This window comes from Myotis yumanensis, unplaced genomic scaffold (assembly GCF_028538775.1).
Source record: "Myotis yumanensis isolate MYYU_CA2020_CCGP unplaced genomic scaffold, mMyoYum1.0.hap1 SCAF_11, whole genome shotgun sequence".
NCBI lineage: Eukaryota > Metazoa > Chordata > Mammalia > Chiroptera > Vespertilionidae > Myotis > Myotis yumanensis.
Genome location: NW_027223762.1, coordinates 39759462 through 39776142, shown reverse-complemented (window position 1 = coordinate 39776142; position 16681 = coordinate 39759462). Strand labels below are relative to the sequence as shown.

Genomic DNA, 16681 nt, shown 5'->3' with positions numbered 1-16681 from the left:
CTCCCTTTCTCTCTGTAAAAAATCAATAAAATATATTAAAAAAAGAAAAAGAAAAAAAGAAAAAAAAGAAAGACCCAGCTTCTTGGTGGTTCTGGAGTCATGGTCACAGACTGCAGCGGGGAGCCTGAGGAACCACGGAACACGTTTGGAAATAGAGCGGTAGAATTCCCTCAGCCTCAGAGAACCTGCTCTGGGGCAAAATCCCCAAACGAAACAATTCCTAACCACCCACTCCTGGAACAAGAAGAAACCCTGCTTTAAGAGACGTTTAATTGAGCCACTAACACGTAGCAAGGAGCAGAAGAAGCTCATTTCAGCCTCTGGACTCACTCACCTGGCAAACTAGGCATAGCCTGTCATAACGGTCTCGTAAAACACACCCAGTTGTCCTTTATTCCTTAAGGAACACCTTAAAAGCTGACAATGTGAAGATGATCGCACCAAACCAGAAAGGAATTGGCATGTTTATCAGCCAACACCACAACTTCCTCACAGAAACAGAAGAAAAGGTGTGGAGAGGAAAAGGGCTGCTGACTAGAGAAGGAAAAGGCAAAAAACAGTGTTATCAGGAGCTCCTTTCAACCTCTGAGGAAGAAAGTAACGAAGTAAACGCAAGTGAATGCTGTCCAGTGGGAAGGAATCTTAGCCCTGTGACCCTTTCGTCGGCTTCCCCTCCTTAGCATAGACTGGCTGAGTGTGGAGCCCTTAGGGGGAGTCGGCAGTGCCTTCCTCTCTTAGATTGTCTCATTTAATCCTGCTAACACCCCATGAGGAAGACGCCATTTCCACCCCCGTTTACAGAGGAGGAAACTGAAACACAGAGAGGGAAAGTAATTTTCAGAAGGTCACACAGCTATTAAGTTCCGTGCCAGGGTTACAAGCCAGGAATTCTGATTTTATAGCTGTGTTTTGTGCCACTACACTATACTGCCTTTTCCTCTGCTACCTCTTCAAGCAATCTTTCTCAACTTGGGAATTAGCACTTAGCGAGCTTTTACCTATTAGGATAATCTGAAAACAAAAACAAACTAACAAAAAAGACAGCGAACACAAGCCTGTTTGGGGGACCGCATTATACCTGGGTATGAGCCTGTGTTGAATTTCCATTTGCCTGTGTGAATTCCTGCCTTCTATGGAGCCATAGCCTTGCAGAGACAGGGATTTGGTTATTGTTGTTATTTGCTTCTGAGAGTCTCATGCCCTAATTCTCCATGGACTGAAGACAATCTCTGAATCTAGCTTTTACCCCTTACTTACATCTCTCCTGGGCCTTTTGCCTTTTTTTTTCATTGGCTGTCAATTCTCATCAGCTGTTTTATTTCCTCAGTTCTTTATGAATTTAAAGTGTAGGGAAAGTGGAGACACAGGGTTCCCTGCCTTCCAAACATTAATTAAGTATCTGTGTTCCTACCGTTTTGAGGTTGTACAAGTCATTTTATAAAAAACTGACCACGTGTAAAATCAGTCTCCTCTCAAATATCCCTCCCTTCTTAACTCTAGGTCCTATCACCTTCCTTCCCAATGCCCTGGAGGAAAACGCAGCATTACTGCAAAGTGCAATCACAAATGTTGCAAAAGATGCTGTATTTTACGTAGTTGAGCAAAGTGATGGGGGAAATGGCAAGTCATGGACAAATGGGGACAGGGCAGAGTTAAACCAGGTATTATTAAAGAGGAGGAAATCTGAGAGAATTAGGACAGATTAATGATTCAAAAGAGAAAGATTTATTTCAAAGGACTAAGAGAGACCCTTGGGAAAACTGCTACACCTTTCACATATATAAAATAAATCTCTTTGTGGTTGTGTGGTTAAAGTAAATGAAGAATGTTATGCCACCAAATAATTTTGAAATGAACTTTTAATTCTGGAATAATGCTATATTTATAGAAACATTCCAACTATAATGCAGAGAATTCTTGTCTACCCCTCACCAGTTTTCCCTAATGTTCCATTAACATGGAACATTTGTTAAAACTAAGACATCTGCATATTATTATTAACTAAGCTGCAAATTTTATTCAGATTTCACCAATTTTTTGTTATAATGCACTTTGGTGTTCCTGGATCCAATTTAGAATACCACACTGCATTTAATATCTAGTAATTTTGTGAGAAAATATAGTTAACAAAAATCCCAACCAGAAATTGATTCTGTTCTGATTCTTTCTAAGAATTAGTGTGCTGCAGTTAAAATCAGAATTATGTTAATATATGATAAAATAAAATTTTAATCCTATTACTTTCTTTCAATTTTAAAACTGGAGTACCAATCAGACCATTTTTACACAATTTACTTCCCATTTGAAGAAATTTAACTTTAATCAGGTTTTTTTTTTATGCTTCTAACTATCGTTAGATAACTACAATAGATGGTTAGCGAGGCTTCCTTAAAATACGCAAAAGAATATGTGATTAGGATCTGTGGATAAAAAAAGTAAGTAACCTTGATGTCTGTATAATCAGTGGAACTGTGTGTAATATGCATATTGTTCCTTTGAGCTACAAGTTAAATAAATGAATAAAGCAAGACTAGTTTTGATACAGTGTGGAACCCACAGATGAAGCAGTGTCAGGTTATTCTTGGGAATGGCGGGAGGCAGTTTTAAAGTCACAGCACAGAGCTACATGCAGTTCATAGGAAGGATTCATTCTGAGTAATAAAAAATGTATTTATTTTAATTATGCCTATAAACATTGAATTTTGAGGGATGGCTACTATTATGTGGCAAGGTTTTAGGGGATTTGAAAGGCATATGACAGGATTTAGTTTCTTAAATAAGCACTGCTTTACCACTATTATTTTTCCAAATGGCTAATTTTAGGAAACTTCAAATTCTATCTTTATTCCATTTTTTGTTGTTGTTAATCATCACCTGAGAATATTTTTCCATTGATTTTTTTAGAAAGAGTGGAAGAGAGAGGAAAATACAGAGAGAAACATCGAGGTGAGAGACACACATGGATTGGTTGCTTTCTGCAGGAGCGGTGACCAGGTCTGGGCCTGCACCCAAGGTACATGCCCTTGACGGGAATCAAACTCGGGACACTTTGGTCCGAAGGCTGTTGCTCTATCCACTGAGCCAAACTGGCTAGAGCCCATTTTTCTAAATCATTTAGGACCATAAAGCACAGTGAAGTGAAGGTGAGTGCTATAGTCTGAATGCTTGTGACTCCCACCATGCCCCAAATTCATAAATTGAAATCCTACTGAACCAGCTAATGGGATTAGGAGCTGGAGCTTTGGGGTGGGATTAGGTCCTGGGGGTGGAGCCCTCATGATGGGATTTGTGCCCTTATAAAGGAGGCCTGAGAGAGCTGCCTGCCACATTCCCCAAGTGAGAATACAAGAAGTCAGAAGTCTGCAATTGGAAGAGGGCCTGCACCGACCGACCGACCGACCATATAGGTACCATTTTAAGATACGATTTTTGCCTTCAGAGTTCATAGTGAGCCCCATGTGGTGTGACTAGTTATGTGCAGGAGGACCACCTTGCACCTTGTCATATTTTAAAATTAGTTTGATTGTAACACTAGCACTGCATAGAATCTTGACTTCATTGCTTTCATCAAAAGATGATTTAATTCTAAGGGTAAGTTGAAAGGATAATTGTTGGAGTTGGCAACTGATGAAAGATTGAAAAAGAATAGTGAAAATATATTATTTGTTTCATTTTAGATAAAAGTTAAAGACGAACATTCGGAGAATTTCACTCTTCTGCTCCTGTGGAGAGGATGTCTCTGAAGACGGTGCCCAAGGACACGTGGCATCTGCGGGCTTGTTTGTTGTGTTCGCTGGTCAAGACTATCGACCAGTTTGAATATGATGGTTGTGATAATTGTGATGCACACCTTCAGATGAAGGGTAACCGAGAGGTGGTGTACAACTGCACCAGCTCTTCCTTTGAAGGAGTCATTGCAATGATAAGTCCAGAGGACAGCTGGGTCTCCAAGTGGCAGCGAGTCAGTACCTTTCAGCCTGGAGTGTATGCAGTGTCAGTCACTGGTCGCCTGCCCCAAGGAATCGTGAGCGAGCTGAGAAGTCGAGGAGTGGCCTACAAATCCAGAGACACAGCTACAAAGACCTAGCAAGATGTATGGCTGCCAGTGTCTTTGCCACCGCCTCCTGCCTCTGCTTATTTATTGTTGTGAAACCAAATGGACAGAGCTTCAAATACTCCTCACTCTCCAATTCTGAGGCTCAACAGACTGAAAAGAGAGCAGCACAGCGTGTTCCTGGGCCATTTTCTCTTTTTGGACTACTAGTTGGGGTAGTCGTCCTGAACCTCAATGAGGGTCAGAGTCGGTTTGAAGTCAATGTGGCAGAGCTTCCTGAAGAAATGGACATCTCCACATACATGGAGCCGAGCCGCTAACCACACACCTGACATCCCGGAGCTGCCCTGCTTCCCACGTGCTGCTTCAACTCACTCCTCTTTCTAGGCGACAGTGGGGCTTTCTTTTTCTGTTCAAACGCTGTACATTTGTGTAACAATAAATTTGTATTATGCAAAAATAAATCAAAATATGGCCTTGTAATTTGCTTCTTCCCCCCACTTTTCAAGTCAGTCAGATATATATATATATATATATATATATAATGCTAGATTTATAGAAACATTCCAACAATTATACCGAGAATTCTGGTCTACCCCTCACCAGTTTTCCCTAACGTTCCAGTAACATGGAACATTTGTTAAAACTAAGACGTCTGCATATTATTATTAACTAAGCTGCAAATTTTATTCAGATTTCACCAATTTTTGTTATAATGCAGTTTGATGTTCCTGGATCCAATTTAGGATACCACACTGCATTTAACATCTAGGAATTTTGTCAGAAAATATAGTTCAACAAAAATCCCAACCAAAATTGGATTCTGTTCGGATTCATTCTAAGAATTAGTGTGCTGCAGTTATAATCAGAATTATGTTACTATATGATAAAATAAAATTTTAATCCTATTACTTTCTTTCAAGTTTCAAACTGAAGAACCAATCAGACCATTTCTTACACAATTTATTACCAAATTTACTTCCCATTTGTAGTAATTTAACTTTAACCAGTTTTTTTTAATGCTTCTAACTATGCTTAGATAACTACAATAGATGGTTAGCGAGGCTTCCCTTAAAATACGCAAAAGAAGATGTGATTAGGATCTGTGGATTAAAAAAGTTAGTAAGTTTGATGTCTCTATAATCAGTGGAACTGTGTGTAATAGGCATATTGTTCCTTTGAGCTACAAGTTAAATAAACGAATAAAGCAAGACAAGTTTTTTTTTTCCAAATGTATTTTATTGTTTTGTGGTTTGTTTTTTTTTGACAGAGAGGAAGGGAGAGAGATAGAGAGGTAGAAACATCGATCAGCTGCCTCCTGCACATCTCCTTCTGGGGATGTGCCCCCAACCCATCCACATGATCTTACTTCGCCAGAGGAGGAAAGCGTGACACAGAGTGATAACCACCTTGCCCCCAGTCACCAACTTGGCTCCTTAATGTCTGGAGAGGGGGGAAAAAGTCAATGATGAGTCTTCTCCGGGATATCCTGCAGGCCTTGCAGTTCTCTAAGCCCCTCTAGCAGCATGTGGATATGGGCTTTGATATTCATCGAGTCCTTGGTGAGTCTGTCGCTGAGCTCTGTGAGGAGATTGCTCTTACGATCAATAAACTTGAGAGCTTCTGCCAGTGTCAACTCCAGGAAGAAACCACATCCAATGGCCACATAGATCCGTGAGGTGTCTGAGACAACTGTGTCAACGAAGAAATTACATCCCAAATCCACCTGCATATGCAACTCTGAGCAGTTAGCTTCCTGGAGATGCTCAATGACATTTCTCAGTTGAAGGTATTTGGACAGCTCCTCATATACCTTGTCACGATGATCCAGTACCTTTTGCAGGTCCCGCTGCAGCACATCAGAGATGAAGGCTTCATAGCGCAGCACTTTCTCCCCCATGGGGTCCAGGGCCTGCCGAGTAGGGGGCGTCGCCATGATGTGCTCCTTAGGGCCCTGGGCAATAAGAAAGCCCCAGCAGGTCCAGGGGTCCCCAAAGGTGTGGACGGAGTCGGCGAAGCAGGATGACACGGAGACAGGGTTCAGTTGATCAGCAGCCTCGCCAGGATCTCTAGCCAAGCTCTGTGTTGGATTGCCTTATTACATGTGTATTTATGCCGGTTGATTTTAATCCTGTCAATCTCTATTGCAAAGGTTAGGGCGTTTCTTATCTCCATTCCAGGGAGTAAAGATTATGTAGCTTAAGCGTGATTGTTCTTAGTTAAAGTGATTAACTACCCGCCTGGCACTTAGTTAAGGGGTTTTATTCCCTCCCTAACTTCAGGGAAAAATCCCTACCTGGGGAAACAACCTTTCTTGGAGAGGTGACCTTGGTTAAAACACATAGTGCCAAGAAGTTGAGCAAACATATTAAGAACAGTATGCCATATACGCCAGGTCCCTTGAAACATATGCTGTGCAGATGTTTCTTCCCTGCAGCGACTGTGTCAAGCAGCAAGGATGGACTGGCTTCCGGTACATAGTGAAGTGAAGATGAGTGCTATGGTCTGAATGGTTGTGACTCCCACCATGCCCCAAATTCATAAATTGAAATCCTATTGGGCCAGCTAATGGGATTAGGAGCTGGAGCTTTGGGATGGGATTAGGTCCTGGGGGTGGAGTCCTCATGATGGGATTTGTGCCCTTATAAAGGAGGCCTGAGAGAGCTGCCTGCCACATTCCCCAAGTGAGAATACAAGAAGTCAGAAGTCTGCAATTGGAAGAGGGCCCGCACGGACCGACCGACCGACCAAATAGGTACCATTTTAACACTTGGATTGCAGGAAACGAGTTAAGTCGGCTCGCGTGAATTGCGCGTACTCCGCGGGAGCCGTCTTAACTCGGTTCATATAGATTTGCGGTGGAGTGCGGGAAACGTGTAAACTCGGGCCGATTGTAACTGCGTATTACCAAATATTTGTTTGTTTGCCGTTCACAAAGATACCTACCTGCGTATGCGAACCGTTTCATACCCATTGGGGTAATAGGTATCATAAAAATCCCTTGTAAGTAGAGAACACTTTATGGCGCTGGTTGAGTACAATACCGTTAGGGTACCAATGTATTGTTTTCTCATTTTATAACCGATATCCCTGGATATCTCACCATGCAAAGAGAATAGTTATTGAGAAATACTTCTTGTGTCCGGACGTCTTTAGTTTTGAGTTTTGTGAATATTATTACGTGTTTAAATATTTAAATATATTGTGATAAAGACATTCATATAGAATTTTTTAACCAAATAAAATAAAATCGTTCCGCAAAGTGTTCGCATAATAATTATTTTTTTATATCAGATATCTATCGGAGTACCGCTATTTTCAGTTAGTATTATTTTTATTTGCTTTAACCTAGAATGTCGCGGCATTCAGACTATAGTGATGATGAGTTTTGTGCAGACAAGTTGTCCAATTATTCTTGTGATAGCGATCTTGAAAATGCGAGTACAAGTGATGAAGATTCTAGTGATGATGAAGTAATGGTGCGTCCCAGGACATTGAGGCGACGAAGAATTTCGAGCTCCAGCTCTGACTCAGGGTCAGATATAGAAGGCGGGAGAGAAGAATGGTCGCATGTTGATAATCCACCGGTCTTAGAAGATTTTTTAGGGCATCAAGGATTAAACACAGATGCTGTTATAAATAATATAGAAGATGCCGTGAAATTATTTATCGGAGATGATTTTTTTGAATTTCTTGTAGAGGAGTCAAACAGGTATTATAATCAAAATAGGAATAATTTCAAACTTTCAAAAAAAAGCCTAAAGTGGAAAGATATAACCCCTCAAGAGATGAAGAAGTTTTTAGGGTTAATTGTTCTCATGGGACAGGTGCGCAAAGATAGAAGAGATGACTATTGGACCACGGAGACATGGACGGAGACGCCATATTTTGGTAAAACGATGACGAGAGACAGATTCCGACAGATATGGAAAGCTTGGCACTTCAATAATAATGCGGATATCGTAAATGAATCAGATAGACTTTGCAAAGTGAGACCAGTACTAGATTATTTTGTGCCGAAATTTATAAATATTTACAAACCTCATCAGCAATTATCACTAGATGAAGGGATCGTACCTTGGAGGGGAAGATTATTCTTTAGGGTATATAATGCAGGCAAGATCGTTAATATGGAATATTGGTTCGTTTGTTGTGCGAAAGTGATACAGGATATATCTGTAACATGGAAATTTATTGCGGCGAAGGAAAGCGATTATTGGAAACAATACAAACAGTAGTGTCTCCATACACTGATTTGTGGTACCATATATATATGGACAATTATTATAATAGCGTCGCAAATTGTGAAGCACTTATGAAAAACAAATTCAGAATATGTGGAACAATCCGGAAAAATCGAGGTATACCTAAAGATTTTCAAACAATTTCTTTGAAAAAAGGTGAAACAAAATTTATAAGGAAAAATGATATATTGTTACAAGTGTGGCAATCAAAAAAGCCTGTATACCTGATTTCTTCGATTCATTCTGCGGAGATGGAAGAAAGTCAGAATATTGACAGAACATCAAAAAAGAAAATTGTCAAACCGAATGCACTCATTGACTACAATAAACATATGAAAGGTGTTGACTGGGCCGACCAATACCTTTCATATTATTCGATATTGTGGAGGACGGTCAAATGGACAAAAAGGTTGGCAATGTATATGATAAATTGCGCATTATTTAATTCTTATGCAGTTTACAAATCAGTGAGGCAAAGAAAAATGGGTTTTAAAATGTTTTTGAAACAAACAGCTATCCACTGGTTGACGGATGATATTCCAGAGGACATGGACATTGTTCCAGACCTTCAACCAGTACCGTCTACTTCTGGAATGCGGGCTAAACCACCTACATCTGATCCACCATGCAGGCTATCGATGGACATGAGAAAGCATACGTTACAGGCAATTGTCGGAAGTGGAAAAAAGAAAAACATTTTGAGAAGGTGTCGCGTATGTTCCGTTCATAAATTGCGCAGTGAGACACGCTACATGTGCAAATTTTGCAATATACCTCTACATAAAGGGGCGTGTTTTGAAAAATATCATACGCTAAAAAACTATTAATTTCTATTTGTTTTGATTTATTATGAAAATTTTATTTTAAACTTTAAAAATATGTGTATATTTTTAGGTAATAAGTATTTTTTGGGTTTTTCGTATTTAGTTTATATATATCGAATTATTTATGTACTGAATAGATAAAAAAATGTCTGTGATTGAATAAATTTTCATTTTTTACACAAGAAACCGAAAATTTCATTTCAATCGAACCCATACTTCAAAAGATATAGGCATTTTAAACTAACTCTGATTTTGCGCGGGAAACCTAAATAATTGCCCGCGCCATCTTATATTTTGGCGGGAAATTCACCCGACACCGTAGTGTTAAGATACGATTTTTGCCTTCATAGTTCATAGTGAGTCCCATGTGGTGTGAACTGTTCTAATCATGTGCAGGAGGACCACCTTGCACCTGGTAATATTTTAAAATTAGTTTGATTGGGTGACGTCATTCTCCCGCGCCAGTGCCGGCTCGGAGGTTCGGCGGAGCGGTCCCTCTCTGGCTTGGCTTTCTAGGACAGTCCGCAGTTGCCAAGGCCTCTGACCTGAGAGCGAGGAGGAAAGCGGCGAGATGACGGACCGCTACACCATCCACAGCCAGCTGGAGCACCTGCAGTCCAAGTACATCGGCACGGGCCACGCCGACACCACCAAGTGGGAATGGCTGGTGAACCAGCACCGCGACTCCTACTGCTCCTACCTGGGCCACTTCGACCTCCTCAACTACTTCTCGGTTGCAGAGAACGAGAGCAAAGCTCGAGTCCCCTTCAACGTGATGGAGAAGATGCTGCAGCCCTGCGGACCGCTGGCCGATAAGCCCGAGGAGAACTGAGGTCCCGCCGGTCCGCGCTGTGCGGGAGAGCACCCGTGTTCCGCCGGTGTGCCGACCTCCGCGTGCCCTGACCCGGGGGACCGGTTCTGTGTGCCTCCGGCATCTCCCCGAACAGACGTGCTTCCTGCGGGCGCCTCTCCTGACCTGCCTTCCTGTGGACCCTCGGAAAACAGCGTTGGGGCCCCTGAGAACTGTGACCTTGGTGACCCTAAAGCCAGCGAGCATCAGGGGAGATGGCACTGGAGTGAGACGGAATAGGGAGGCTCGCTTTTAGCCAGTTGATCGTCGCTGTTGGTTTTCCCATAAAGTTCAGAAAATGTTCCCCCCCCAAAAAAATCAATGAAATTAGTTTGATTGTGACACTAGCACTGTATAGAATCTTGAATTCATTGCTTTCATCAAAAGATGATTTAATCTTAAGGGTAACTTGAAAGGATAATTGTTGGAGTTGGCAACTGATGAAAGATTGAAAAAGAATAGTGAAAATATATTATTTGTTTCATTTTAGATAAAAGTTAAAAACGAATATTCGGAGAATTTCACTCTTCTGCTCCTGTGGAGAGGATGTCTCTGAAGATGGTGCCCAAGGACACGTGGCATCTGCGGGCTTGTTTGTTGTGTTCGCTGGTCAAGACTATAGACCAGTTTGAATATGATGGTTGTGATAATTGTGATGCACACCTTCAGATGAAGGGTAACCGAGAGGTGGTGTACGACTGCACCAGCTCTTCCTTTGATGGAGTCATTGCAATGATGAGTCCAGAGGACAGCTGGGTCTCCAGGTGGCAGCGAGTCAGTACCTTTCAGCCTGGAGTGTATGCAGTGTCAGTCACTGGTCGCCTGCCCCAAGGAATCGTGAGCGAGCTGAGAAGTCGAGGAGTGGCCTACAAATCCAGAGACACAGCTACAAAGACCTAGCAAGATGTATGGCTGCCAGTGTCTTTGCCACCGCCTCCTGCCTCTGCTTATTGTTTGTTGTGAAACTAAATGGACAGAGCTTCAAATACTCCTCACTCTCCAATTCTGAGGCTCAACAGACTGAAAAGAGAGCAGCACAGCGTGTTCCTGGGCCATTTTCTTTTCTTTGGACTACTAGCTGGGGTAGTCGTCGTGAACCTCATTGAGGTTCAGGGTCGGTTTGAAGTCAATGTGGCAGAGCTTCCTGAAGAAATGGACATCTCCACATACATGGAGCCGAGCCGCTAACCACACACCTGACATCCCGGAGCTGCCCTGCTTCCCACGTGCTGCTTCAACTCACTCCTCTTTCTAGGCGACAGTTGGGCTTTCTTTTTCTGTTCAAACACTGAACATTTGTGTCAAAATAAACTTGTATTATGCAAAAATAAATCAAAATATGGCCTTGTAATTTGCTTCTTCCCCCCACTTTTCAAATCAGTCATATATATATATAATATAATAATGCTAGATTGATAGAAACATTCCAACTATTATACCGAGAATTCTGGTCTACCCCTCACCAGTTTTTCCCTAATGTTCCAGTAACATGGAACATTTGTTAAAACTAAGACGTCTGCATATTATTATTAACTAAGCTGCAAATTTTATTCAGATTTCACCAATTTTTTGTCATAACGCACTTTGGTGTTCCTGGATCCAAGTTAGGATACCACACTGCATTTAACATCTAGGAATTTTGTCAGAAAATATAGTTAGACAAAAATCCAAACCAAAACTGGATTCTGTTCAGATTCTTTCTAAGAATTAGTGTGCTGCAGTTATACTCAGAATTATGTTAACATATGATAAAATAAAATTTTAATCCTATTACTTTCAAGTCTCAAACTGGAGGACCAATCAGACCATTTCTTACACAATTTACTACCAAATGTACTTCCCATTTGTAGAAATTTAACTTTAACCAGTTTTTTTTATGCCTCTAACTATGCTTAGATAACTACAATAGATGGTTAGCGAGGCTTCCTTAAAATACGCAATAGAATTTGTGATCAGGATCTGTGGATTAAAAAAGTAAGTAAGTTTGATGTCTGTATAATCAGTGGAACTGTGCATAATAGGCATATTGTTCCTTTGAGTTATGAGTTAAATAAATGAATAAAGCAAGACAAGTTTTGATACAGTGTGGAACCCACAGATGAAGCACTTTCAGATGTTAATTATTCTCTGCCTGCCTCTTGTTGCACAAAGATATACTTTCAAACAGATATGCAGCACTGTAGTGGAAAAAAAAAAGGTTTTCACTGATTTTAGGAGTATTCTATTTCACCCAGATCACTTTTATAATGTTAAAAAATGAGCCCCAATGGATATGCAGCTTATACATCGGGGGTAAGGCACCTTTATGTTATTTGTTTCAACAAATAACTCTCTTAATATCTAGGAGAATTAACATTTTTCAAAAAGCCAAATTCACTCTTTTCTTTTACTGAACTGTGGCAGTTAGCTAGTGTCACAAAATTGCTGTGTGGCACACAATACTGCACATTTATTTCTCAGGGGCCTGAAGGCTTCGGCTAGGTTGGCCAACATGCGATCTTGACTGGGCTTACTCATGTGTCTGGGTATTGGGCTTGGAGGCAGCTGGTTTAGGCGGGGCTGGCTGGTGACTGGGCTCTGCTCTGGGTGACCCTCCTCCTCCTCCTCCTCTTCTTCCTCCTCCTCCTCCTGGGACAGTGGGCTAGCTGGACCCATCCTCCTTGTGATGGCAGAAGCACAGCAGAGCAAGCCCAGATTGTCAAGCCTCCTCTTGCATCACATCCGTTCTTATCCCATCAGCTAATACAAATCAGATTCTAAAACACTCAGAATCAAGGGGTTGGAAGGTGTACTCTGCTTCCTGATGGGAGGAACAGCAAAGTCACACGGGCAAAGGCACAGGCACAGAGAGGGCTGGAGACTCATGGATCTGTTTGTTGAAACTCTTTAGCCGGGCGGGCTGGTGTGGCTCAGCGGCTGAGCATCAACCCAGGAACCAAGAGGTTGCTGGTTCCATTCCCAACCAGGTCAGGGCATGTGTCTGGTTTCTGAAGATCCCCAGTAGTGGGCATGCAAGAGGCAGTCAGCCAAGAGAGGATGTTCCTCTCTTTCCTATGTTTCTATCTCTCTAGCCCTCTCCCATCCTCTCTCTCTAATAATCAACAAAAGCATATTTAAAAAAAACACAACCCCAACATGATTTAGCCTTCTCATAATAGCAGCCTGTCCCACAATGCTAAAAATTCAGTAGGGCTGGGCCTTTTAAGGGTTACATATAGGAACAATCTCAAAGCCTTAAAATGCAAATTTTAACACCCAATTTCTATCATTAGATTTAGAAAAATAATTAATAGCTTGGGAGTCATAATTTTACAGATTCTACAGGTTAGATTCAGTGCACTTAACTGACTCATCTATGTCCATTCCTTGGATGAGGATTCATCTCTGAGTCTCGGACCAACGTCTCTTCCCTTTACACCTTGAGCATTAGCCCAGGAAACTCAGGTTATTCTTGGGAATGGCGGAAGGCAGTTTTAAAGTCAAAGCACAGAGCTACATGCAGTTCATAGGAAGGATTCATTCTGAGTAATAAATAAGTGTATTTATTTTAATTATGCCTATAAACATTGATGTTTGAGGGATGGCTACTATTATGTGGCAAGGTTTTAGGGGATTTGACAGGAATATGACAGGATTTAATTTCTTAAATAAGCACTGCTTTATCACAATTATTTTTCCAAATGGCTAATTTTAGGAAACTTTTCAAATTCCATCTTTATTCCATTTTGTTGTTGTTGTTGTTAATCCTCACCTGAGGATATTTTTCCATTGACTTTTAGAATGAGTGGAAGAGAGAGGAAAATACAGAGAGAAACATCGAGGTGAGAGACACACATGGATTGGTTGCTTTCTGCAGGAGCGGTGACCAGGTCTGGGCCTGCACCCAAGGTACATGCCCTTGACCGGAATCAAACTCGGGACAGTTTGGTCCGAAGGCTGATGCTCTATCCACTGAGCCAAGCTGGTTAGAGCATATTTTTCCAAAAAAATGTAAATCATATAGGACAATAAAGCATAGAAGTGAAGTTGAGTGCTATGGTCTGAATGCTTGTGACTCCCACCATCCCCAGAATTCATAACTTGAGATCCTATTGCCACAGCAAATGGGGCTAGGACAGCCGTGGGCAAACTAAGGCCCGCGGGCTGGATCCGGCCCCTTTGAAATGAATAAAACTAATAATAAAAAAAAAAGACCGTACCCTTTTATGTAATGATGTTTACTTTGAATTTATATTAGTTCACACAAACACTCCATCCATGCTTTTGTTCTGGCCCTCCAGTCCAGTTTAAGAACCCATTGTGGCCCTCGAGTCAAAAAGTTTGCCCACCCCTGGACTAGGAGCTGGAGCTTTGGGATGGGATTAGGTCCTGGGGGTGGAGCCCTCACGATGAGATTGGTGCCCTTATAAAGGAGGCCTGAGAAAGCTGCCTGCCACATTCCCCAAGTGAGAACACAAGAAGTCAGAAACCTGCAATTGAAAGAGGGCCCGCATGGACCGACCGACCATACAGGTACCACTGTAAGATAGGATTTATGTTTTCTGCAGCTAATAATGAAAAATAGGGGCTTGTGGTCCAATGCAGGAGGCAGGAAGCGCTCTAGCTCTAGTCGACTCTCGGAGCTCGCAGAGGCGAACGGGGAACCAGTATGATTGTTCATCCATCCTTGGGCTTGACACAGTCGCTGCAGGGAAGAAACATCTGCACAACATATGTTTCAAGGGACCTGGCGTATATGGCATACTGTTCTTAATATGTTTGCTCCCCTTCTTGGTGCTATGTGTTTTAACCAAAGTCACCTCTCGGAGAAAAGGTTGTTTCCCCAGGTAGGGATTTTCCCCTGAAGTTAGGGAGGGAATAAAACCCCTTAACTAAATGCCAGGCGGGTAGTTAATCACCTGAACTATGAACAATCACCCTTAAGCTACATAATCTTCACTCCCTGGAATGGAGATAAGAAACGCCCTAACCTTTGGAATAGAAATTGACAGGATTAAAATCAACTGGTATAAATACAGATGTAACAAGACAATAAAAGACAGAACTTGGTTGGAGAGCCTAGACAGAACTTGGCTGGAGGTCTTGGCTAGAGATCCTGGCTAAGCTGCGGATCAACTGAACACTGCCTCCGGGTCATTCCTTCTTCGCCGACTCCGTCCACACCTTTGCGGACCCCTGGACCTGCTGGGGCTGGACCCCAACAAGTATGATGGCGGAACAGGATGTGGAAAACGAGCTCCTGGACTATGAGGAAGATGAAGAGCCCCAGGCTCCTACAGAGAGCACCCCAGTACCCCCCAAGAAAGATGTCAAGGGGTCCTACGTTTCCATCCACAGCTCTGGTTTCCGGGACTTTCTGCTGAAGCCTGAGCTCCTGAGGGCCGTAGGGGACTGTGGCTTTGAGCATCCATCTGAGGTTCAGCACCAGTGTATTCCCCAAGCCATCTTGGGCATGGATGTCCTGTGCCAGGCCAAGTCTGGAATGGGCAAGACTGCAGTCTTCGTGCTGGCCACCCTACAGCAGATCGAGCCCGTCAATGGACAGGTGGCCGTCCTGGTCATGTGCCACACTCGGGAGCTGGCCTTTCAGATCATGAAGGAGTATGAGCGCTTCTCCAAGTACATGCCCAGTGTCAAGGTGTCCGTGTTCTTCGGGGGTCTCTCCATCAAGAAGGACGAAGAGGTGTTGAAGAAGAACTGTCCCCACGTCGTGGTGGGGACTCCAGGTCGCATCTTGGCACTCGTGCGAAACAGGAGCCTCAACCTGAGAAACGTGAAGCACTTCGTGCTGGACGAGTGTGACAAGATGCTGGAGCAGCTGGACATGCGGCGGGATGTACAGGAGATCTTTCGTCTGACGCCACGCGAGAAGCAGTGCATGATGTTCAGTGCCACGCTGAGCGAGGAGATCCGGCCCGTCTGCAGGAAGTTCATGCAAGATCCCATGGAGGTGTCGGTGGACGACGACACCAAGCTCACGCTGCATGGGCTGCAGCAGTACTACGTCAAGCTCAACAAGAGAGAAAAGAACCGTAAACTCCTCGACCTCCTGGACGTGCTAGAGTTTAACCAGGTGGTGATCTTCGTGAGGTCGGTGCAGCGCTGCATGGCCCTGGCCCAGCTACTCGTGCAACAGAACTTCCCAGCCACCGCCATCCACAGGGCCATGGCCCAGGAGGAGCGCCTAGCACGCTATCAGCAGTTCAAGGACTTTCAGCGGCGGATGCTGGTGGCCACCGATCTGTTTGGCCGAGGGATGGACATTGAGCGAGTCAACATCGTCTTCAATTATGACATGCCTGGGGACTCGGACACCTACCTCCACCGGGTGGCCCGGGCCGGTCGCTTTGGCACCAAAGGCCTGGCTATCACTTTTGTGTCTCATGACAATGATGCCAAAATCCTCAATGAGGTTCAGGGTCGGTTTGAAGTCAATGTGGCGGAGCTTCCTGAAGAAATGGACATCTCCACATACATGGAGCCGAGCCACTAACCACACACCTGACATCCCGGACCCGCCCTGCTTCCCACGTGCTGCTTCAACTCCTCTTTCTAGGCGACAGCGGGGCTTTCTTTTTCTGTTCAAACACCGTACATTTGTGTAACAATAAATTTGTATTATGCAAAAGTAAATAAAAATATGGGCTTGTATTTTGCTTTCTTCACCCCATTTTTCAAGTCAGTCATATATATATTAAAGTACATTTTT

The 16681-nt window shown here is 43.0% G+C and overlaps 4 protein-coding genes and 1 pseudogene across 4 annotated transcripts; 4 read left to right on the top strand and 1 right to left on the bottom strand.

Annotated features, from left to right (window-relative positions):
• The first annotated feature begins 3733 nt into the window (after positions 1-3733).
• Positions 3734-4199, top strand: LOC139019441 (transcription elongation factor SPT4-A-like). The gene has a single exon (XM_070428452.1). The coding sequence runs from the start codon at positions 3734-3736 to the stop codon at positions 4085-4087; it is 354 nt and encodes a 117-aa protein (XP_070284553.1). The 3' UTR covers positions 4088-4199.
• A 1297-nt stretch (positions 4200-5496) lies between these two features.
• On the bottom strand, positions 5497-5999 carry UXT (ubiquitously expressed prefoldin like chaperone). Its single transcript, XM_070428451.1, has one exon. The coding sequence runs from the start codon at positions 5988-5990 to the stop codon at positions 5517-5519; it is 474 nt and encodes a 157-aa protein (XP_070284552.1). The 5' UTR covers positions 5991-5999; the 3' UTR covers positions 5497-5516.
• A 3680-nt stretch (positions 6000-9679) lies between these two features.
• LOC139019439 (splicing factor 3B subunit 5-like) lies at positions 9680-9954 on the top strand. The gene has a single exon (XM_070428450.1). The coding sequence runs from the start codon at positions 9694-9696 to the stop codon at positions 9952-9954; it is 261 nt and encodes an 86-aa protein (XP_070284551.1). The 5' UTR covers positions 9680-9693.
• Positions 9955-10518: 564 nt separating this feature from the next.
• LOC139019438 (transcription elongation factor SPT4-A-like) lies at positions 10519-10985 on the top strand. The gene has a single exon (XM_070428449.1). The coding sequence runs from the start codon at positions 10519-10521 to the stop codon at positions 10870-10872; it is 354 nt and encodes a 117-aa protein (XP_070284550.1). The 3' UTR covers positions 10873-10985.
• A 4193-nt stretch (positions 10986-15178) lies between these two features.
• Positions 15179-16465, top strand: LOC139019648 (ATP-dependent RNA helicase DDX39A pseudogene; annotated as a pseudogene).
• The last annotated feature ends 216 nt before the right edge of the window (positions 16466-16681 follow it).